Raw genomic sequence first — 17,823 nt, 5'->3', positions numbered from 1 at the left:
TAGCTTACGAACGTATGTACCTCACGTCAATTAAACATGAACAGATGTAGTACATGTTATTGGCATATTCGTCAGTCATGTAAAATCTCCACAGGTTGCATAATTCTAGTTTTCCTGGGTGTGAACCATGACTGTATGCATCCCTCCAGCTGAAATGGGAACATCGGAATCGACAGTTCACAACGGATCTACAAAATTAGCTCACGAGAGTTGGGAAGATAACCCATTATGCGATGCGGTACATATTTTCTGGACATGGAAGAAAAGAGAAGGCCGAGAAACAGAAGTTTCATTTGAATTTAGGCAGTTGCTGCCATTGACGATGATCTGTAGCAAGCCCGCTTTGCTGCACGGACAATGTCCTCAACCTGCAAGTAAACAGAGTGCATTAATAAAGTGAGGAGAAACAAATGGTTAATCACATTAGTAAAGCAAGGAGAAACCAGGATACATTGTTCCCTTTTGCTGTCCCACTAGGCAAAGGGCAAGTTTAATAGTGTATATAATTCACTAAATTCCTAGTAATGGTGAACCAAGCTTGCAATGAAACCAACAGTTAGTTTTACAAATACATAAATATACTTCTCATGTCCCCATCCTCGGCAAAGATTTGCGCAATAGCCGATCGATGATACAGGTAACAGCCTATAATAAATGGGTGAAAGCCAGAAAAGTAACTCAAGAGTAGATTTGGGATATTTCCAGTGCTACTGATGATAACGCTGGGTCATTATCGATTAGCAAGCTTGCTTAACCAGATTTATAAAAGATGGGATCCATAAGTTTTGAATCGAAGCAAGAGAAGCAGGAAGCGCATACCTGAGGAAACGCCAACCTTTCCAGGTTCGCAGCATAGGGTGTGGGCACATCAGCTCCCGCAATCCTCTCAACCGGTGCATCAAGATACTCAAAACTGTCCTCCACAACAGACATGCTGCAATGGAAATACATCTCATTATTCAATGTCCAGGCATATCTGAAGGTAGCGAGGGGCAAGGAGCCAGAGAGACGGACCATATTTCAGCACCAACCCCATGTTGTGGGAAGCCTTCTTCTACTGTTACCAATCTATTGGTTTTCCTAACAGATGCATTAATAGCAGCTCTATCCAATGGTCTAATTGACCGAAGATTGATTACCTGTTAACAGAAATTAGTAGATAATAAGTAAATAGTTGCATAACTGTAATACATAACAATATACTTTGCAAAAGGCAACTACCTCAGCACTGATTCCCTCCTTGGACAGTATCTCTGCAGCCTGAAATTTGACTGAGCATGAGATCAAAAGATTTTCAAAGTAATGTAGCCAGAACTATTGATCGGTGTTGTACATATATAGCGGAAACAAATTGATATACTCCAGAGATGCTAATTAGACAAATCATTCACGTGAGTATATAAGAGAATCAACTTCTCAAAATGTCATAACGTAGAGCAAAAGACTCGTCTAGATTTGGAGACCGTTTTCAGAAACGAACCATTTATCATTGACACAACACCTGACATTAAGCTATAGCATTTCCTCACCACAGCCTGTGCTCTAACGTGCACAGTGAAGCCAAGTCAGGAAGAGGTTTCAGATTGCTGTTGGCGCTAGCATATGCATGTTTCCTTGATTAAGGCACTGATTCATGTGACAATTGTTTTACTGACTAGTGAGTGCTAAGTCATCTTCATGCGAAGGTTGGTTTAATTTCCTTTCTGCAATTCTGTCCATGCATGTGTTGCCACTGAACAATGACCCGCTGAAGAATTCTTAGAACTGAAGATCCCAAAAATTAAACAGTGGAGTGTTCTGACAGCATATGGAGGAACAACTGACTTTAATCCAAATTAACTTCACGTAGAAGTAAGTGACTTGTGTAGGTCATGATTTTCATAAACACGCTTAGCACCCACTTAAATAAGCTTTGCGAACCCACCATAGGTCAAAAGATTTTTAGCACCTAGTTGGCTAGTTTACCCAGCTCACCTTGACCTTTCACGAAGTTACAAGAAAACCCATTATTGACAAAAAGAAACTGAATGCCTTGAATTTTCGTATGGTGGTTGGTATTGGATGTTAGTGACATTTAAATTGCAGCTCAGGGCCACATTCTTTCATGTGGAACTAGTATTCACCGTCTAATTAAGCCAGGGCCAGCATGAACCTATGGTAAGTATGTTTGTGCAGAGGTGTTATCTACCTCAGTCCGACGCATCCTAGATTTAAATATAGGTACATCTACGAAAATTGTTTCCAGATGATAGGTAAGTACCCATAAATAAAGAAAAAAGAATCAAATGGACAAAATTCAGAGGTTCCGGGTTTTTCCACATTTGAGCAACACTATTTCATCAGCAACCATTTTTGGCAGGAGTCCTATTCAATAAAGTCTGTCCTTCCTAATAGTTGTTGCTCTATTTTGGTCAAATTTGAATAACAAACACCTGATGGGAACAATATAGAACAAGACCAATTGACAACTTAATTCCTTTTAATCCACATTACCTGAAGCGCGTACCCAACCATCTTGGAGAATGCAGTAATTGTAATATCTTTTCCTTCTCGTTCTATCTGCAGACCAATAAGATCCAAATGAAAGTAAGCTTTCCTGAAAATCCATAAAAAAATACCAGACAAAATTTAACGGTTCTCTGCCACTAAATTTAGAGCATACCTTAGCCTTGCCGATTGGGACAGTGAAGCTAGAATCAAGTACTTCAGCAGAAATAGGAAACGATTCACCATACCTGCGGAAATGGAACATGTGATACACAGAAATGGCAACCCAAAATGTAGTGAAATAACTGAGTAGGACAAGATATTGCATACAGCAGTTCATTTTCCAGGAAAACAACAGGGTCTGGATCTCTGATTGCTGCTTTCAGCAAGCCTCGAGCGTCTTCTGCCGAATAAGGAGTTAGGACCTTCAGTCCTGGAACATGTGCATACCAAGCTGCATAGCACTGCATACCAAGCCAGTTAGTTATTCCATCAAACGAGAGTTAGACCATTACAGTTCCATTCCTTGAATACACAAATAAAATGTTAAACAACAATGACCAAAATAAGCGATGCATGTTACATATGTGAAGCACACTAACTCGCAAATCTCTTATAATTCATTACATTTTTATACAGAACAAGATAAATGAGTCAGATTTTTTGGAAAACGAGTCCTTCAATTTACTCTCAACAGAAGAAACGGGATAAAGGATGTTGATGAGCACACAGATAGATAAGGATATGTTCCAGTCACAAACCTGTGAGTGCTGAGCACCAACTCCAGCAGCAGCACCATTTGGTCCTCTAAACACAATAGGAACATTTATCTGACCAGCTGACATGTAGTTCGACTTGGCAGCTGAATTGATAATGTGATCAATTGCCTGAATGTGCAAAACAGAGCTATTAGGAGAACATTTTCGGAACTGGCTGCAGCAGAAAAGGTTATGGGCGCAAACAATTAATATGTGATTATGGGGACCGAAAATTGATAAACAAGCAGTTACTGATGTACAGTTAGAAAATTTGTAATTAATGGAAATTATTTCAATTCTCAGAAATAAGAATAATCTGTGATTATGCAGACCAGCAATGTCTAACAGGAAGCCTTGAAAGAAAGCATGAGTAAGAGATCTTGCCAATCTTGCAACTTACAGTTAAGCAAACATATTGTGGAAATCAAATTCTGAATTCTGTAAGAACTGTCCAGGAAGGAGAAAATGCAGTGATGTGGTCATCAAATTTTTGTAGGGGGTAATATTTACTTCAGATATGAGTAATTTCCAATGTCAGATTCCAGTAATCCTATACTATATATGTAAAAACATAACAACTCCAAGAGCATTCCCCCTAAGAATAGCATGATACAAGACAACCAAGGCCAGACTACGGTAGACATAAAATTTAGCACATTTCAGAATCAACAGTTCAACAAACTGGTTATTGCATTTTTTTAGTAAAACCAACAATTCAACACGGTGACTACCAAGTACGAACTATAATAGTACACATATGGCATTAGGTCCTACTACCAAAATATACACTGTCAGTGTCAACACTACAACAGCTACTGTACTCTAAGCAGCTTAGAAAATTAGCAGTGAGAAACAATACAGCCATACAATAAGGTTCTTCAACAAACAGGCATTTTCGGAATTTTGACAAATGAAATATGACTGACCTGCATCGAGAAGTTGAATGTCATGAACTCTACTACAGGTCGAAGACCTTGGTAAGCAGCACCAACACCAATGCCAGTAAAACCAGCCTGAACAAGACAAACCATATAAGTACTTAAAAATGATCAACACAGATCTGACAACTTACAAACAGACGACAGCAATTACTTCCAAGGGTTTCAGAGTAAAACCTCTGTGATTGGTGTATCAAGAACCCTGTCAGGGCCATACTTGTCTAACAAACCCTTTGTTATCTGCAAATAACACAACGGATGTGAGTGGTAATAGTATCTTTATATTTACTCTTACAAAGATCTTAGCTGGTGGCAGCCGTTCACCCTTATGAGATTACCTCTTAAGTTTCAAGTAATTAATTAACTCAATTACTCCGTACCATATTTTATGTAGTAGAGACATGTATCGTTAAAGTTTGATTGATTATCTAGATTAATGCATATTTCAAGATACTTTTATTTTGCATAAAGTTAACCACTATGCTGACAACAGTTTAAACAACTCAAGCAACGAACAGAACTTCATCATTAACAGGGCACGAGCAGTTGGCTATTCACACACAAAAAATCAGTTTACAACAACGTGATAGCGACAGCATTAATCTTTAAAACAAAGTACTCACCTTGTATGCACCTTGGTACTCTCCAACCTGCACAAATACCATGTATCAGAGGAGCAAAGGGGGTCAAACAATGAAAAATATACAGCATCTCTTCCGGATGGTACCTCTTCTCCCATCAAGAAGACGGAAGGGTCTGCAGCCATCTCCTCGTCAAGGGCAGAGTTCAATGCTTCACGCACATTCATCTACAGAAGAAAATGAAGAACTGCATAAATTTGCCTGCCAAACCTTAACTCAATGTTGGGTGAACTGGGCCATGTGAAATCAGAGACAGCGCTGAATACTTCTACAACAGATGTCCATTCGCCAGCTTAGACACCACTACCGATTTCTCTCCACACCTACCGTTCAACCTGGAACTAAACAACCTAGCACCAAAGGGAAGTCCCTACCACCCGAGACACACGAGCACCAAAAACAAGCGAATCTCCTGGCTGGCCAACCGTATTTCCGTAGCTGAGCTGGACAACAAACCAAACAAGGTGCCATACAGATGCAATCAACGCCTTCTATAGCAACAACTGGTCGATCTGCAACAGCTTCGCCGCATGATCACAGATCACCCGTCTACGAAAACAAAAGCGCACGCAGCGGTACCATTCCCAACCCCAAAACAAACAACCAAAAACGCAGATTAAACCAGACTATTATTCCGCGTGACACGCCGATCGCCACGCCAGCGCGACGGTACGATTCATACGGGCGAGATAGGGTTCGGTCGAGACGCTCACCTCCTTCGGGGCCGACGAGTAGGTCCTCGCCGCCGCCGCCGGGCGCAGGGCCTGCGCCAGCCGCCCGAGCACCTGCATCGATGGACAAAACGCGCGCGCGGGTCAGATTCCGAAACAGACGGGAGAATCCCGACGGATGGATGGATGGTAGGAGAATCGGGTCGGGGAAGCGCGCGTACGCATCCGGATCTCCTGGCGGCGCCCAGCATCGTCGACGCGATCGGCTACCGACGGGGATCGGGGATCGGGAAGGGGGGTTGGGAGGGGAGATTGGGCTTCCTGGTAAGGTGGAGGAGGGGGAGTCGGGTCCGACTTTTTGTGATGAGGATGGCCCCTACTCGTGTTGATACGGCGGGGAGGGTGAGGGAGATGGATGGAGAGGACGCCGCCGCAATTGCCGCGCCGACTCGCAGATGCCTTTATCGCCTTGTATCTTGTAGAAAGGACGTCGAGCAAGTCAGGTATTTACACCTGGACCTGAAATGGCAGTATGGTGCTTATATGAAGAAGAATATGGGTGATATTGAAAATATGCAGATACTAGCTTTATTGTCCCTAGTTCATCATCAACTTTTTTTTTGTAAAGAGAAAAACAAAAATAGCCAACATACCAGCATATATAGAACATGTATCTATGACATCTCAAAATGGTTTTATCCGGGTTCGGTTTCCAACAACGAAACAAAACGACAAACTACCAATGTGCTACTGCAATATCGCTCACGTCGGGGCATCAAACTGTTTGACCAAAGAGACGCCAATTTCAAAAGGAATAGCATTGAAAGGTCAACGCCCAGAGATGCTCACTCTTTTGGATTTACCAAGTTGTGGGCTTGAACCTTCTTGATATGATACACCCGTATCATGTTGTTATTATGGTCTTTCTTTTGTGAAATTGCATGCGGTTAACGGTTTATATATGTTCTTTTCGGCAATCTATTCTGAGGAGAGTTAGTCATCATCATGCATTCCCTTGTTTAACAAGTCTTGCGCTATGTTACAGACTCCGGAGAGGGAAAGAGTAGAAGTACATACGTGGTTGATATCGAAATAGATCGCGTGGTGTCATTTGGTACAAAAGAATGATTATGTTGAAAATCCCAAGCAATGTGCTATTTCAGATGAATAACATTTTTTTCTCAGTAATTACTATTAATGATGCTATTTCAGTGCCAAGTAATTGCCATGCACACATTGTCAACTTATTATTGAGCCCACCTTTAACTCCCAACACATTTGACAACAAAAAGGTATAACTCATGACAGTCTGTAAATTTAACTCCAAAAGTTTCTATAAATATATTATCTAATCATGAAATAAAACTCTCAAGATCGGGGGAGTGGTGTTTTGGAACATGGGTGCGTATGCTCCCTATATTTTAAAATACATCTTTTGTACATTTTAAATTTCAAAAAAATTGAAACAAAAAATTTGTACGTACATCTTCACGTGCTACGCGCTCAGAAAGTCGTTTCATAAAAAATCGACTTACCATGTGACGTGTGTAAAAAAGATAAAATTCAGTGCTAAAAATAATGCTTTTCACAAGATAAAGTTTCTCCTTTTTACAAAGACCATCAAAAATATTGGTTTTTCGTGAAACTTAGCGAATGCACATACATTATAGATATGTACATGTAGAATTTTTTATCCAAAATTTTTGACATTTCGAAATATGTTTTTTTGGTAGAGGGAGCATACGCACCCGGGAGCCGAATTGAATTTCCGCACATTTGACAACAAAAAAGGTATAAGCTCATGACACCAATTCAACTTAACTCGAGAAGTTTCTATAAATATTCTTATATAATCATATACTAAAACACATACTAAGATATCCATATATCATATGTTTAGAGATATAAATTGTAAACAAACCAATATTCCTAAATGAGGAGAAGAACCGCTTGATATTCACCACCTTCTAGAACGTCAAGCAGTTTCCTTGTACATCCCGCGAGTTAGATATCTATAGCGAGTAGCTCGCATGCGATTTTGATGTACCAATCATATGTATATTCCATAACATAACCCTCCTAGCTTATTATTGATTTTTTTCCTCATCTAATATGAAACAGGCAGAGCTCCTACTAGGTTATCCATTTAAGTTTACCGCAATGAATTGTATTTATCAGCAATATATAAGCGACAACTAATATTTAGCAACTTGTTAAGCTAAAGTAAGTTCTACATAAGTACAAAAGATTAGTATAAATTAAATTTATTTCATTTTCGTGGGAGTGCCAGTACCTTTTACATAAGGAAAGAGACTGAACGTGGTGAAAAGGGAATCATATCGCGCGCGACACGAACGCTTCGCGCGGAAAGAGAGTGACCACCTATGAAGTTAGGGGGAGGAATTTGGTCTAGGTGTAGCTCTTTACAGATGCTACCTCAAGCATTATACATTCGTTGTGTTGTGGTTTAATAATAGAAATGCTAATGCATTTAGAGTAATCTTTGGTCCTGCTAGCTCCAGGGATATGTGCATACCGAATAATTTGTGTAATTTATTTTCTAATACTAATCATATGGCCCATAGCCCATACAAGGGGTCAACAACCTACTATGCCAACTCGCTCGTTCCTATTTCGCTCACCATTCACGAACCGATGAACTGACGGAGCGGCACCACGCACACATACGCAGTAGCGGCGCAGCAACCCTAGGCGAAGCGGAGCAGGCGAGCGGTAGCGTCGATCGGCAGAAAGACCACGACGTGATTCCCTTGATGGCCTGATCCCCTCTGTATGCATGGCCGCATCTAGCGCATGCCGCATCTCATATGTATAGAAAGAAGATTAGCACTTAGCAGTCAATCCATTACCAAATTAGCAATTTAGCTATTTAGCAGAGTGCTAGACTGTACTAGATTAGCATAAGCGGTAGCGAATATAATTTCCTAGATGCCATTACCGCTAGATGCAAGCTTGTAATTGACTATTTTTCTCGATTTCTTCTGTACTTTTCCTTTGTTTTCTCAGTTGTTTTTGTTCTCATATTGTTTGAGTTTTTTTTAATGAATACCTGGTCTTTAAAACCTGGCGCCGCCACTGTGGACACCTACATTTGTTTTTAGGATTCTCATTTTCTCTATGAATAAAATTTGCAACAAATGAATGGTTGTAATCATTGACCATCGTAGGGGAGGGATATACCCCTATGTAAGAAACCCTAGAAATGTTTGTATCATAGGTAGCCCTCATTATTTTTCTTTATTTTATTTCCAAAAAAATCGGGTTTGTAGTCTCCCGATGTAGTTTTCCCGTGCGGATTCTTTTTGCCGGGCTAGCGAGGCGATTGCGGGAATGCCTCAGCATTTAAAACGTCAGCGCACGCGTGTCGTGTGAAGGGATGGGGAAGGCGGTCACAGTGCGGTAGGATTGTGGTGCATGGGAGGGGCGCGACTTGGATGGTGTGTGTGGCTTGTGTGTCACTGGCGAACGGGCCTCGAGAGTACAAGGGGACACGAGCGCACATGGCTTCAGTCCACGCCAACGTAGTTGCTGCCCAAATTTGGGCTTCAAATGGGTCATCACGGATGTCAGTCTATTTGCGTCGGATCGATGTTCCGGGTTTTCTCTGTCCTCCTGTTCACTCGGACCAAACTGAACAGTTGCGGTCCATTTGCGTTGGACCGCTAGAGATGCGCTTACTCCTTTATGCAAAAAAACTAACAATATCATATGTTGTATTTTGTTCTTTTAAGAAAACGAGATGGAGAAGTTAAGCCGCATCTAAAAGCTAAACACACATATAAAGATGAAAACATCATGAGGTTTTATGCACTATAGCTTAGTTACATAATTTTAAACTGAAACCACGACACAAAAAATTATGAAGTGGGGAAGTACTTTGGATTCTTATAAAGCAACAATGCACAAAACTTTTAAAGTTTCATGAAAAGTCACGTGGAGAGGCATGCCAGGTTCCCACAATAACATCAATATGCTTCAACATTCTCCAATATTCTCCATGCTTGTAGACGATAATGCTTTAATCTTTCACTACAAGATCAATGGGAATGCATAAGACAAACCCAATATCTAGTTGATGGCATGTATCCTGACTGATCCACACTTGAAGACAATCCGTCCACCCGAAGAAGAAAAAAAGTAAGTTTTCCAAAGAACAAGATGCTTGTAGGAAATATATGGAGCGGGTATTTAGTGTGCTCCAATCTAGGGGATCTATTGTTCATCACCCTGCTAGAACATGGAGTGTTGACACCACGTGGGAGGTGACGACTACTTGTGTGATCATGCACAACATGATCGGCGAGGATGAGCGTGATGAAGTCCTCCATGACCAAGGCTGCAAATTTCAGTGTGAGTTGGTTTAGCCAAAGCCGGGGGCATCATCGTTTGAGGAGTTCGTCCATATGCATTATGATCCCTATTTTCATGATTGACTTCAAGCAAATTTAATTGAGCATATGTGGATATTTGGCAAGACAGGAGTAGTCATCCCATCTCCATTTATTTTGTTTATTGTGAACTATGTTGTTTATTTGGTGGAATACATTGCTTGTGAACTATGGTGTTTTTTGATGTAAACTATTTAAATTAATTTGATTGCTATGTTATTGTCTTTCATTCATTTCCTAATTAGTTAAAATAAAAAAAATCAACATGGTCAGGGCAGACAAATGCGCTGGGCCAGGCAGCCAAATGCGCATGGCCGCTGAAATTACCCCCAATCCATATGAACAAAGCTCGGCGGACGATATCCACATTCTGACATAAACAAATCAAAATAGATATATTCGGTGGCTGAATGAGCCGGGCGATATGTCCTAAGAGCATCACCAGTAGCGTCCACCAAATCGTCCTTCAAATGGATTTGGGGTGTGTCGGATGTTACACATGAGACTCTGATACGTCTCAAACGTATCTATAATTTCTTATGTTCAATGCTAGTTTTATGACAATACTAACATGTTTTATATACACTTTACATCATTTATACGCATTTTCCGGCACTAACCTATTAACGAGATGCCGAAGCGCCAGTTCCTGTTTTGTGCTGTTTTTGGTTTCAGAAATCCTACACAGGAAATATTCTCGGAATTGGACGAAACGAACGCCCAGGGTCTTATTTTTCCACGGAGCTTGCAGAAGACCGAAGGGGATACGAAGTGGGGCCACGAGGTGGCGACACCACAAGGCGGCGCGGCCAAGGAGGGGCCCGCGCCGCCCTATGGTGTGGGCCCCTCGAGCGCCCCCCGACTCTGCCCTTCCGCCTACTTAAACTCTCCGTCGCAAAAACCCTATTACCGAGAGCCACGATACGGAAAAAGTTCCAGAGACGCCGCCGCCGCCAATCCCATCTCGGGGGATTCAGGAGATCGCCTCCGGCACCCTGCCGGAGAGGGGAATCATCACCGGAGGGCTCTACATCACCATGCCCACCTCCGGATTGATGTGTGAGTAGTTCATCCTTGGACTATGGGTCCATAGCAGTAGCTAGATGGTTGTCTTCTCCTCTTGTGCTATCATGTTTAGATCTTGTGAGCTGCCTATCATGATCAAGATCATCTATTTGTAATGCTACATGTTGTGTTTGTTGGGATCAGATGAATATGGAATACTATGTTAAGTTGATTATCAATCTATCATATATGTGTTGTTTATGTTCTTGCATGCTCTCCGTTGCTAGTAGAGGCTCTGGCCAAGTTGATACTTGTGACTCCAAGAGGGAGTATTTATGCTCGATAGTGGGTTCATGCCTCCATTGAATCTGGGACAGTGACAGAAAGTTCTAAGGTTGTGGATGTGCTGTTGCCACTAGGGATAAAACATCAATGCTTTGTCTAAGGATATTTGTGTTGATTACATTACGCACCATACTTAATGCAATTGTCTGTTGTTTACAACTTAATACTGGAAGGGGTGCGGATGTGTTGCCTGCCAAAACCCACCGGCGAGCAGTGGTTAAGCAACACGAAGAGCCGGGAGACTCCCAAGACTGCTAAGTGGGCCTTGGTGCCTCGCGTCGTCCCGCAAAGTCCCAGCACACGTCCTGGCGGTTGCAAGGGCGTGCCACCTGACCTATACCTGATCAGGAAGGTGTTGGATTGCTTCAGCTAGTCTCCTGCATGGTAGACACGTAAACATTAAATACGAGCCCGATCGGCTCTCAGGTTGCCCTGTGGATCGGCTCAAAGAGCCGATCGCCCCATGGTTCACGTTGGATTTACGATGACATGGGGATCCTGCTTGATCAAAACAAAGCTAAACCAATCTACGACAGTTTAGGGTTTTCACCGCATAATCGGAACATCCTACGCGTAGTTGGGCCTAGCAGATACGGAAGATGATGGAAACTATTCCTAAAAGAGGCCTAAAAACCAACGTAAAGTCAATTCCCGGAACATCTCTCATAGGAACGGTAAAACAACACCTCACGCACTACCGGATCATCCAACCCCAGCATAAGACCTAATCATGCAGATATTAAACTAATCCTTGAAACAAGGAGCAACTATAACAGATCGGATCTACTAAGTAACGAACAAGCAAGGTGCTGCCCTTTAGGTGTAAGGGCAGCTAGATATCGAGGGACGGCATTGCTAAGCAAATATGCATAAGAAAAGCATCAATGCAAGCCCCAAAACATCTACGATAAATAGTACTACTCGCCATCAACAACGCTTCAGCACGAGTAACACAAGGTAACGAATAAACGTATACTGCCTAGATCGCAAGATGCGATCTAGGCAGCATGATGCTTACCCGGAAGAAACCCTCGAAATAAGGGGTGGCGATGCGCCTGGTTTGTGTTTGTTGTGAACGTCATTGTCCTCCTTTCTCAATAACCCTAGGTACATATTTATAGTCCGTAGACTTTCTAATGCGGGAATAAACTAACCCGTGTACGGGCTAGACTCTACCTTTTAATTCTAAACTAAGATGCAATCTACTAACATTATACAGATACACGGGCAATCTAGCCCAAAATCTTCGTGCAAGGCCGCTTCAGAGACGCTCCACATGGATATCCTTCAAGCCCATCTCAATTACGGCCCATCTCCTGATTTGGCTAAAATCTGGGGATAACAGGATGCTAACCCGAAGGTGGACTTTTTAGGCATAGATGCATGCTGGATAGCGGTCTATGTACTTTGTCGTAATGCACTGATTAAATCTCATAGTAGTCATCATGATATGTATATGCATCTCTATTTGTCAATTGCCCAACTGTAATTTGTTCACCCAACATGCTATTTCTTATTGGAGAGACACCACTAGTGAACTGTGGACCCCGGTCCATTCTTTTACATCTGAAATACAATCTACTGCAATCTCTGTTCTCTGTTGTTTTCTACAAGCAAACATCATTCTCCACACCATACGTTTAATCCTTTGTTTACAGCAAGCCGGTGAGATTGACAACCTCACTGTTAAGTTGGGGCAAAGTATTTTGATTGTGTTGTGCAGGTTCCACGTTGGCGCCGGAATCCCTAGTGTTGCGCCACACTACACTCCTCCACCAACAACCTTCACGTGGCCTTCATCTCCTACTGGTTCGATAACCTTGGTTTCTTACTGAGGTAAAACTTAATGTTGTACGCATCACACCTTCCTCTTGGGGTTCCCAACGGACGTGTGCTTCACGCGTTATCAAGCTCTTTTTCTGGCGCCGTTGCCGAGGAGATCAAGACACGCTGCAAGGGGAGTCTCTCACATCCAATCTCTTTACTTTGTTTATTATCTTGCTTTACTTTATTTCATTTTCTATTTTGTTTGCCTTCTTTATATCAAAAACACAAAAAAATAGTTGCTTGTTTTACTTTACTTAATTTAGTTTGCTTTACTTATTTTTATTACTGTTAAAATGAATACTCCTGAAAACACTAAGTTGTGTGATTTCACTAGCACCAATAATAATGATTTTATATGCACTCCTATTGCTCCACCTGCAACTACAGCAGAATTCTATGAAATTAAACCTGCTTTACTAAATCTTGTTATGAGAGAGCAATTTTCTGGTGTTAGTTCTGATGATGCTGCTGCCCATCTTAATAATTTTGTTGAACTTTGTGAAATGCAAAAGTATATGGATGTAGATGGAGACATTAAAAAACTGAAATTGTTTCCTTTCTCCTTAAGTGGAAGAGCTAAAGATTGGTTGCTATCTTTGCCTAAGAATAGTATTGATTCATGGACTAAATGTAAAGATGTTTCATTGGTAGATATTATCCTCCTGCTAAAATTATATCTTTGAGAAGTAGCATTATGAATTTTAAGCAATTGGATAATGAACATGTTGCTCAAGCATGGGAAAGAATGAAATCTTTGGTAAAGAATTGCCCTACCCATGGACTAACTACTTGGATGATCATCCAAACCTTTTATGCAGGACTGAATTTTTCTTCGCGGAACCTATTGGATTCAGCTGCTGGAGGTACTTTTATGTCCATCACCTTAGGCGCCGCAACAAAGCTTCTTGATGATATGATGATAAATTACTCCGAATGGCACACGGAAAGGACTCCACAAGGTAAGAAGGTAATGTTGAAGAAACCTCCTCCTTGAGTGATAAGATTGATGTTATTATGTCTATGCTTGTGAATGGTAGATCTAATGTTGATCCTAATAATGTTCCTTTAGCTTCATTGGTTGCTCAAGAAGAGAATGTTGATGTGAACTTCATTAAAAGTAATAATTTCAACAACAATGCTTATAGGAATAATTCTGGCAACAACTATAGGCCATATCCTTATAATAATGGTAATGGTTATGGTAATTCTTACAAAAATAGTAGAAGTGTACCCTCTGGTCTTGAAGTGATGCTTAAAGAATTTATTAGTACACAAACTGCTTTTACTAAATCTGTTGAAGAAAAGCTTGGTAAAATTGATATTCTTGCTTCTAAGGTTGATAGTCTTGTTGCTGCTTCTGGCGTGCAGTTGACGTGGGAGATAGAAATCTTTGTGGTGTAACTTTTCTTCAGGTCCCCGGCAACGGCGCCAGAAATTTGCTTGATGCGTGTAGTTGACACGTCCGTTGGGAACCCCAAGAGGAAGGTGTGATGAGCACAGTAGCAAGTTTCCCTTAGTAAGAAACCAAGGTTTAATCGAACCAGTAGGAGTCAAGAAGCACGTTGAAGGTTGATGGCGGCAGGATGTAGTGCGGCGCAACACCAGGGATTCCGGCGCCAACGTGGAACCTGCACAACACAACCAAAGTACTTTGCCCCAACGAAACAGTGAGGTTGTCAATCTCACCGGCTTGCTGTAACAAAGGATTAGATGTATAGTGTGGATGATGATTGTTTGCGAAGAACAGTAAAACAAGTATTGCAGCAGATTGTATTCAATGTAAAGAATAGGACCGGGGTCCACAGTTCACTAGAGGTGTCTCTCCCATAAGATAAATAGCATGTTGGGTGAACAAATTACAGTCGGGCAATTGACAAATAGAGAGGGCATGACAATGCACATACATGATATGATAAATATAGTGAGATTTAATTGGGCATTACGACAAAGTACATAGACCGCTATCCAAAGATGCATCTATGCCTAAAAGTCCACCTTCGGGTTATCATCCGAACCCCTTCCGGTATTAAGTTGCAAACAACAGACAATTGCATTAAGTATGGTGCGTAATGTAATCAATAACTACATCCTCGGACATAGCATCAATGTTTTATCCCTAGTGGCAACAAGACATCCACAACCTTAGAACTTTCTCACACCGTCCTGCATTTAATGGAGGCATGAACCCACTATCGAGCATAAATACTCCCTCTTGGAGTTAAGAGCAAAAACTTGGCCAGAGCCTCTACTAATAACGGAGAGCATGCAAGATCATAAACAACACATTGGTAATAGATTGATAATCACCATAACATAGTATTCTCTATCCATCGGATCCCGACAAACACAACATATAGAATTACAGATAGATGATCTTGATCATGTTAGGCAGCTCACAAGATCCAACAATGAAGCACATAAGGAGAAGACGACCATCTAGCTACTGCTATGGACCCATAGTCCAGGGGTGAACTACTCACTCATCACTCCGGAGGTGATCATGGCGATGAAGAGTCCTCCAGGAGATGATTCCCCTCTTCGGCAGGGTGCCGGAGGCGATCTCCTGAATCCCCCGAGATGGGATTGGCGGCGGCGGCGTCTCTGGAAGGTTTTCCGTATCGTGGCTCTCGGTACTGGGGGTTTCGCGACGGAGGCTTTAAGTAGGCGGAAGGGCAACGCGGGGGGCCACACGAGGGCCCCACACACCAGGGCCGCGCGGCCAAGACCTGGGCCGCGCCGCCCTGTTGTGGCGGCGCCTCGTGGCCCCACTTCCTTTCCCCCTCGGTCTTCTGGAAGCTTCGTGCAAAAATAGGACCCTGGGCGTTGATTTCGTCCAATTTCGAGAATATTTCCTTTGTAGGATTTCTGAAACCAAAAACAGCAGAAAACAGCAACTGGCTCTTCGGCATCTCGTTAATAGGTTAGTGCCGGAAAATGCATAAATATGACATAAAGTATGCATAAAACATGTAGATATCATCAATAATGTGGCATGGAACATAAGAAATTATCGATACGTCGGAGACGTATCAGCATCCCCAAGCTTAGTTCCTGCTCGTCCCGAGCAGGTAAACAATAACAAAGATAATTTCTGGAGTGACATGCCATCATAATCTTGATCATACTATTGTAAGCATATGTAATGAATGTAGCGATCAAAACAATGGTAATGACATGAGTAAACAAATGAATCATAAAGCAAAGACTTTTCATGAATAGTACTTCAAGACAAGCATCAATAAGTCTTGCATAAGAGTTAACTCATAAAGCAATAAATCAAAGTAAAGGTATTGAAGCAACACAAAGGAAGATTAAGTTTCAGCGGTTGCTTTCAACTTATAACATGTATATCTCATGGATAGTGTCAACATAGAGTAATATAACAAGTGCAATATGCAAGTATGTAGGAATCAATGCACAGTTCACACAAGTGTTTGCTTCTTAAGGTGGAGAGAGATAGGTGAACTGACTCAACATAAAAGTAAAAGAAAGGTCCTTCACAGAGGGAAGCATTGATTGCTATATTTGTGCTAGAGCTTTGGTTTTGAAAACATGAAGCAATTTTGTCAACGGTAGTAATAAAGCATATGTATTATGTAAATTATATCTTACAAGTTGCAAGCCTCATGCATAGTGTACTGATAGTGCCCGCACCTTGTCCTAATTAGCTTGGGTTAACACTGATTATCATTGCATAACATATGTTTCAACCAAGTGTCACAAAGGGGTACCTCTATGCCGCCTGTACAAGGGTCTAAGGAGAAAGTTCGCATTGGATTTCTCGCTTTTGATCATTCTTCAACTTAGACACACATACCGGGACAACATAGATAACAGATAATGGACTCCTCTTTTAATGCTTAAGCATTCAACAACAGTTAATATTCTCATAAGAGATTGAGGTTTTATGTCCAAACTGAAACTTCCACCATGATTCATGGCTTTAGTTAGCGGCTCAATGTTCTTCTCTAACAGTATGCATACTCAAACCATTTGATTGTGAAAACCGCCCTTACTTCAGACAAGACGAACATGCATAGCAACTCACATTATATTCAACAAAGAGTTGATGGCGTCCCCAGGAACATGGTTATCGCACAACAAGCAACTTAATAAGAGATAAAGTGGATAAGTACATATTCAATACCACAATAGTTTTTAAGGCTATTTTGTCCCATGAGCTATATATTGCGAAGGCGAATGATGGAAATTTAAAGGTAGCACTCAAGCAATTTACTTTGGAATGGCGGAGAAATACCATGTAGTAGGTAGGTATGGTGGACACAAATGGCATAGTGGTTGGCTCAAGGATTTTGGATGCATGAGAAGTATTCCCTCTCGATACAAGGTTTAGGCTAGCAAGGTTTATTTGAAACAAACACAAGGATGAACCGGTGCAGCAAAACTCACATAAAAGACATATTGTAAACATTATAAGACTCTACACCGTCTTCCTTGTTGTTCAAAACTCAATACTAGAAATTATCTAGACTTTAGAGAGACCAAATATGCAAACCAAATTTTAGCAAGCTCTATGTATTTCTTCATTAATGGGTGCAAAGTATATGATGCAAGAGCTTAGACATGAGCACAACAATTGCCAAGTATCAAATTATTCAAGACATTTTAGAATTACTACATGTAGCATTTCCCGATTCCAACCATATAACAATTTAACGAAGAAGATTCAACCTTCGCCATGAATACTATGAGTAAAGCCTAAGGACATATTTGTCCATATG

General features: G+C 41.4%; 1 protein-coding gene across 2 annotated transcripts in view; it reads right to left on the bottom strand.

Moving 5' to 3' along the window:
• LOC127316572 (pyruvate dehydrogenase E1 component subunit beta-1, mitochondrial) overlaps positions 1-17,823 on the bottom strand; it is an 80,594-nt gene continuing 62,771 nt past the window's right edge. Inside the window, exons 1-14 of one of the 2 annotated variants that reach the window (XM_051347007.2) lie at positions 5,717-5,888; positions 5,538-5,609; positions 4,911-4,991; positions 4,807-4,833; positions 4,361-4,423; positions 4,172-4,258; positions 3,249-3,374; positions 2,818-2,951; positions 2,663-2,735; positions 2,494-2,559; positions 1,222-1,260; positions 1,015-1,139; positions 820-934; positions 1-368 (exon numbers count right to left, since the gene is read on the bottom strand). In XM_051347007.2, coding sequence (XP_051202967.1) covers positions 300-368; positions 820-934; positions 1,015-1,139; positions 1,222-1,260; positions 2,494-2,559; positions 2,663-2,735; positions 2,818-2,951; positions 3,249-3,374; positions 4,172-4,258; positions 4,361-4,423; positions 4,807-4,833; positions 4,911-4,991; positions 5,538-5,609; positions 5,717-5,746 — 1,107 coding nt within the window. In that variant the 5' untranslated portion in view covers positions 5,747-5,888 and the 3' untranslated portion in view covers positions 1-299. Of the gene's footprint in view, positions 369-819; positions 935-1,014; positions 1,140-1,221; positions 1,261-2,493; positions 2,560-2,662; positions 2,736-2,817; positions 2,952-3,248; positions 3,375-4,171; positions 4,259-4,360; positions 4,424-4,806; positions 4,834-4,910; positions 4,992-5,537; positions 5,610-5,716; positions 5,889-17,823 lie in introns of those variants that run through there. The other variant, XM_051347008.2, reaches the window with a different exon arrangement.

The sequence above is a fragment of the Lolium perenne genome, chromosome 7, assembly GCF_019359855.2.
Source record: "Lolium perenne isolate Kyuss_39 chromosome 7, Kyuss_2.0, whole genome shotgun sequence".
Lineage (NCBI taxonomy): Eukaryota > Viridiplantae > Streptophyta > Magnoliopsida > Poales > Poaceae > Lolium > Lolium perenne.
This window is presented reverse-complemented; position numbering and strand designations above follow the sequence as displayed.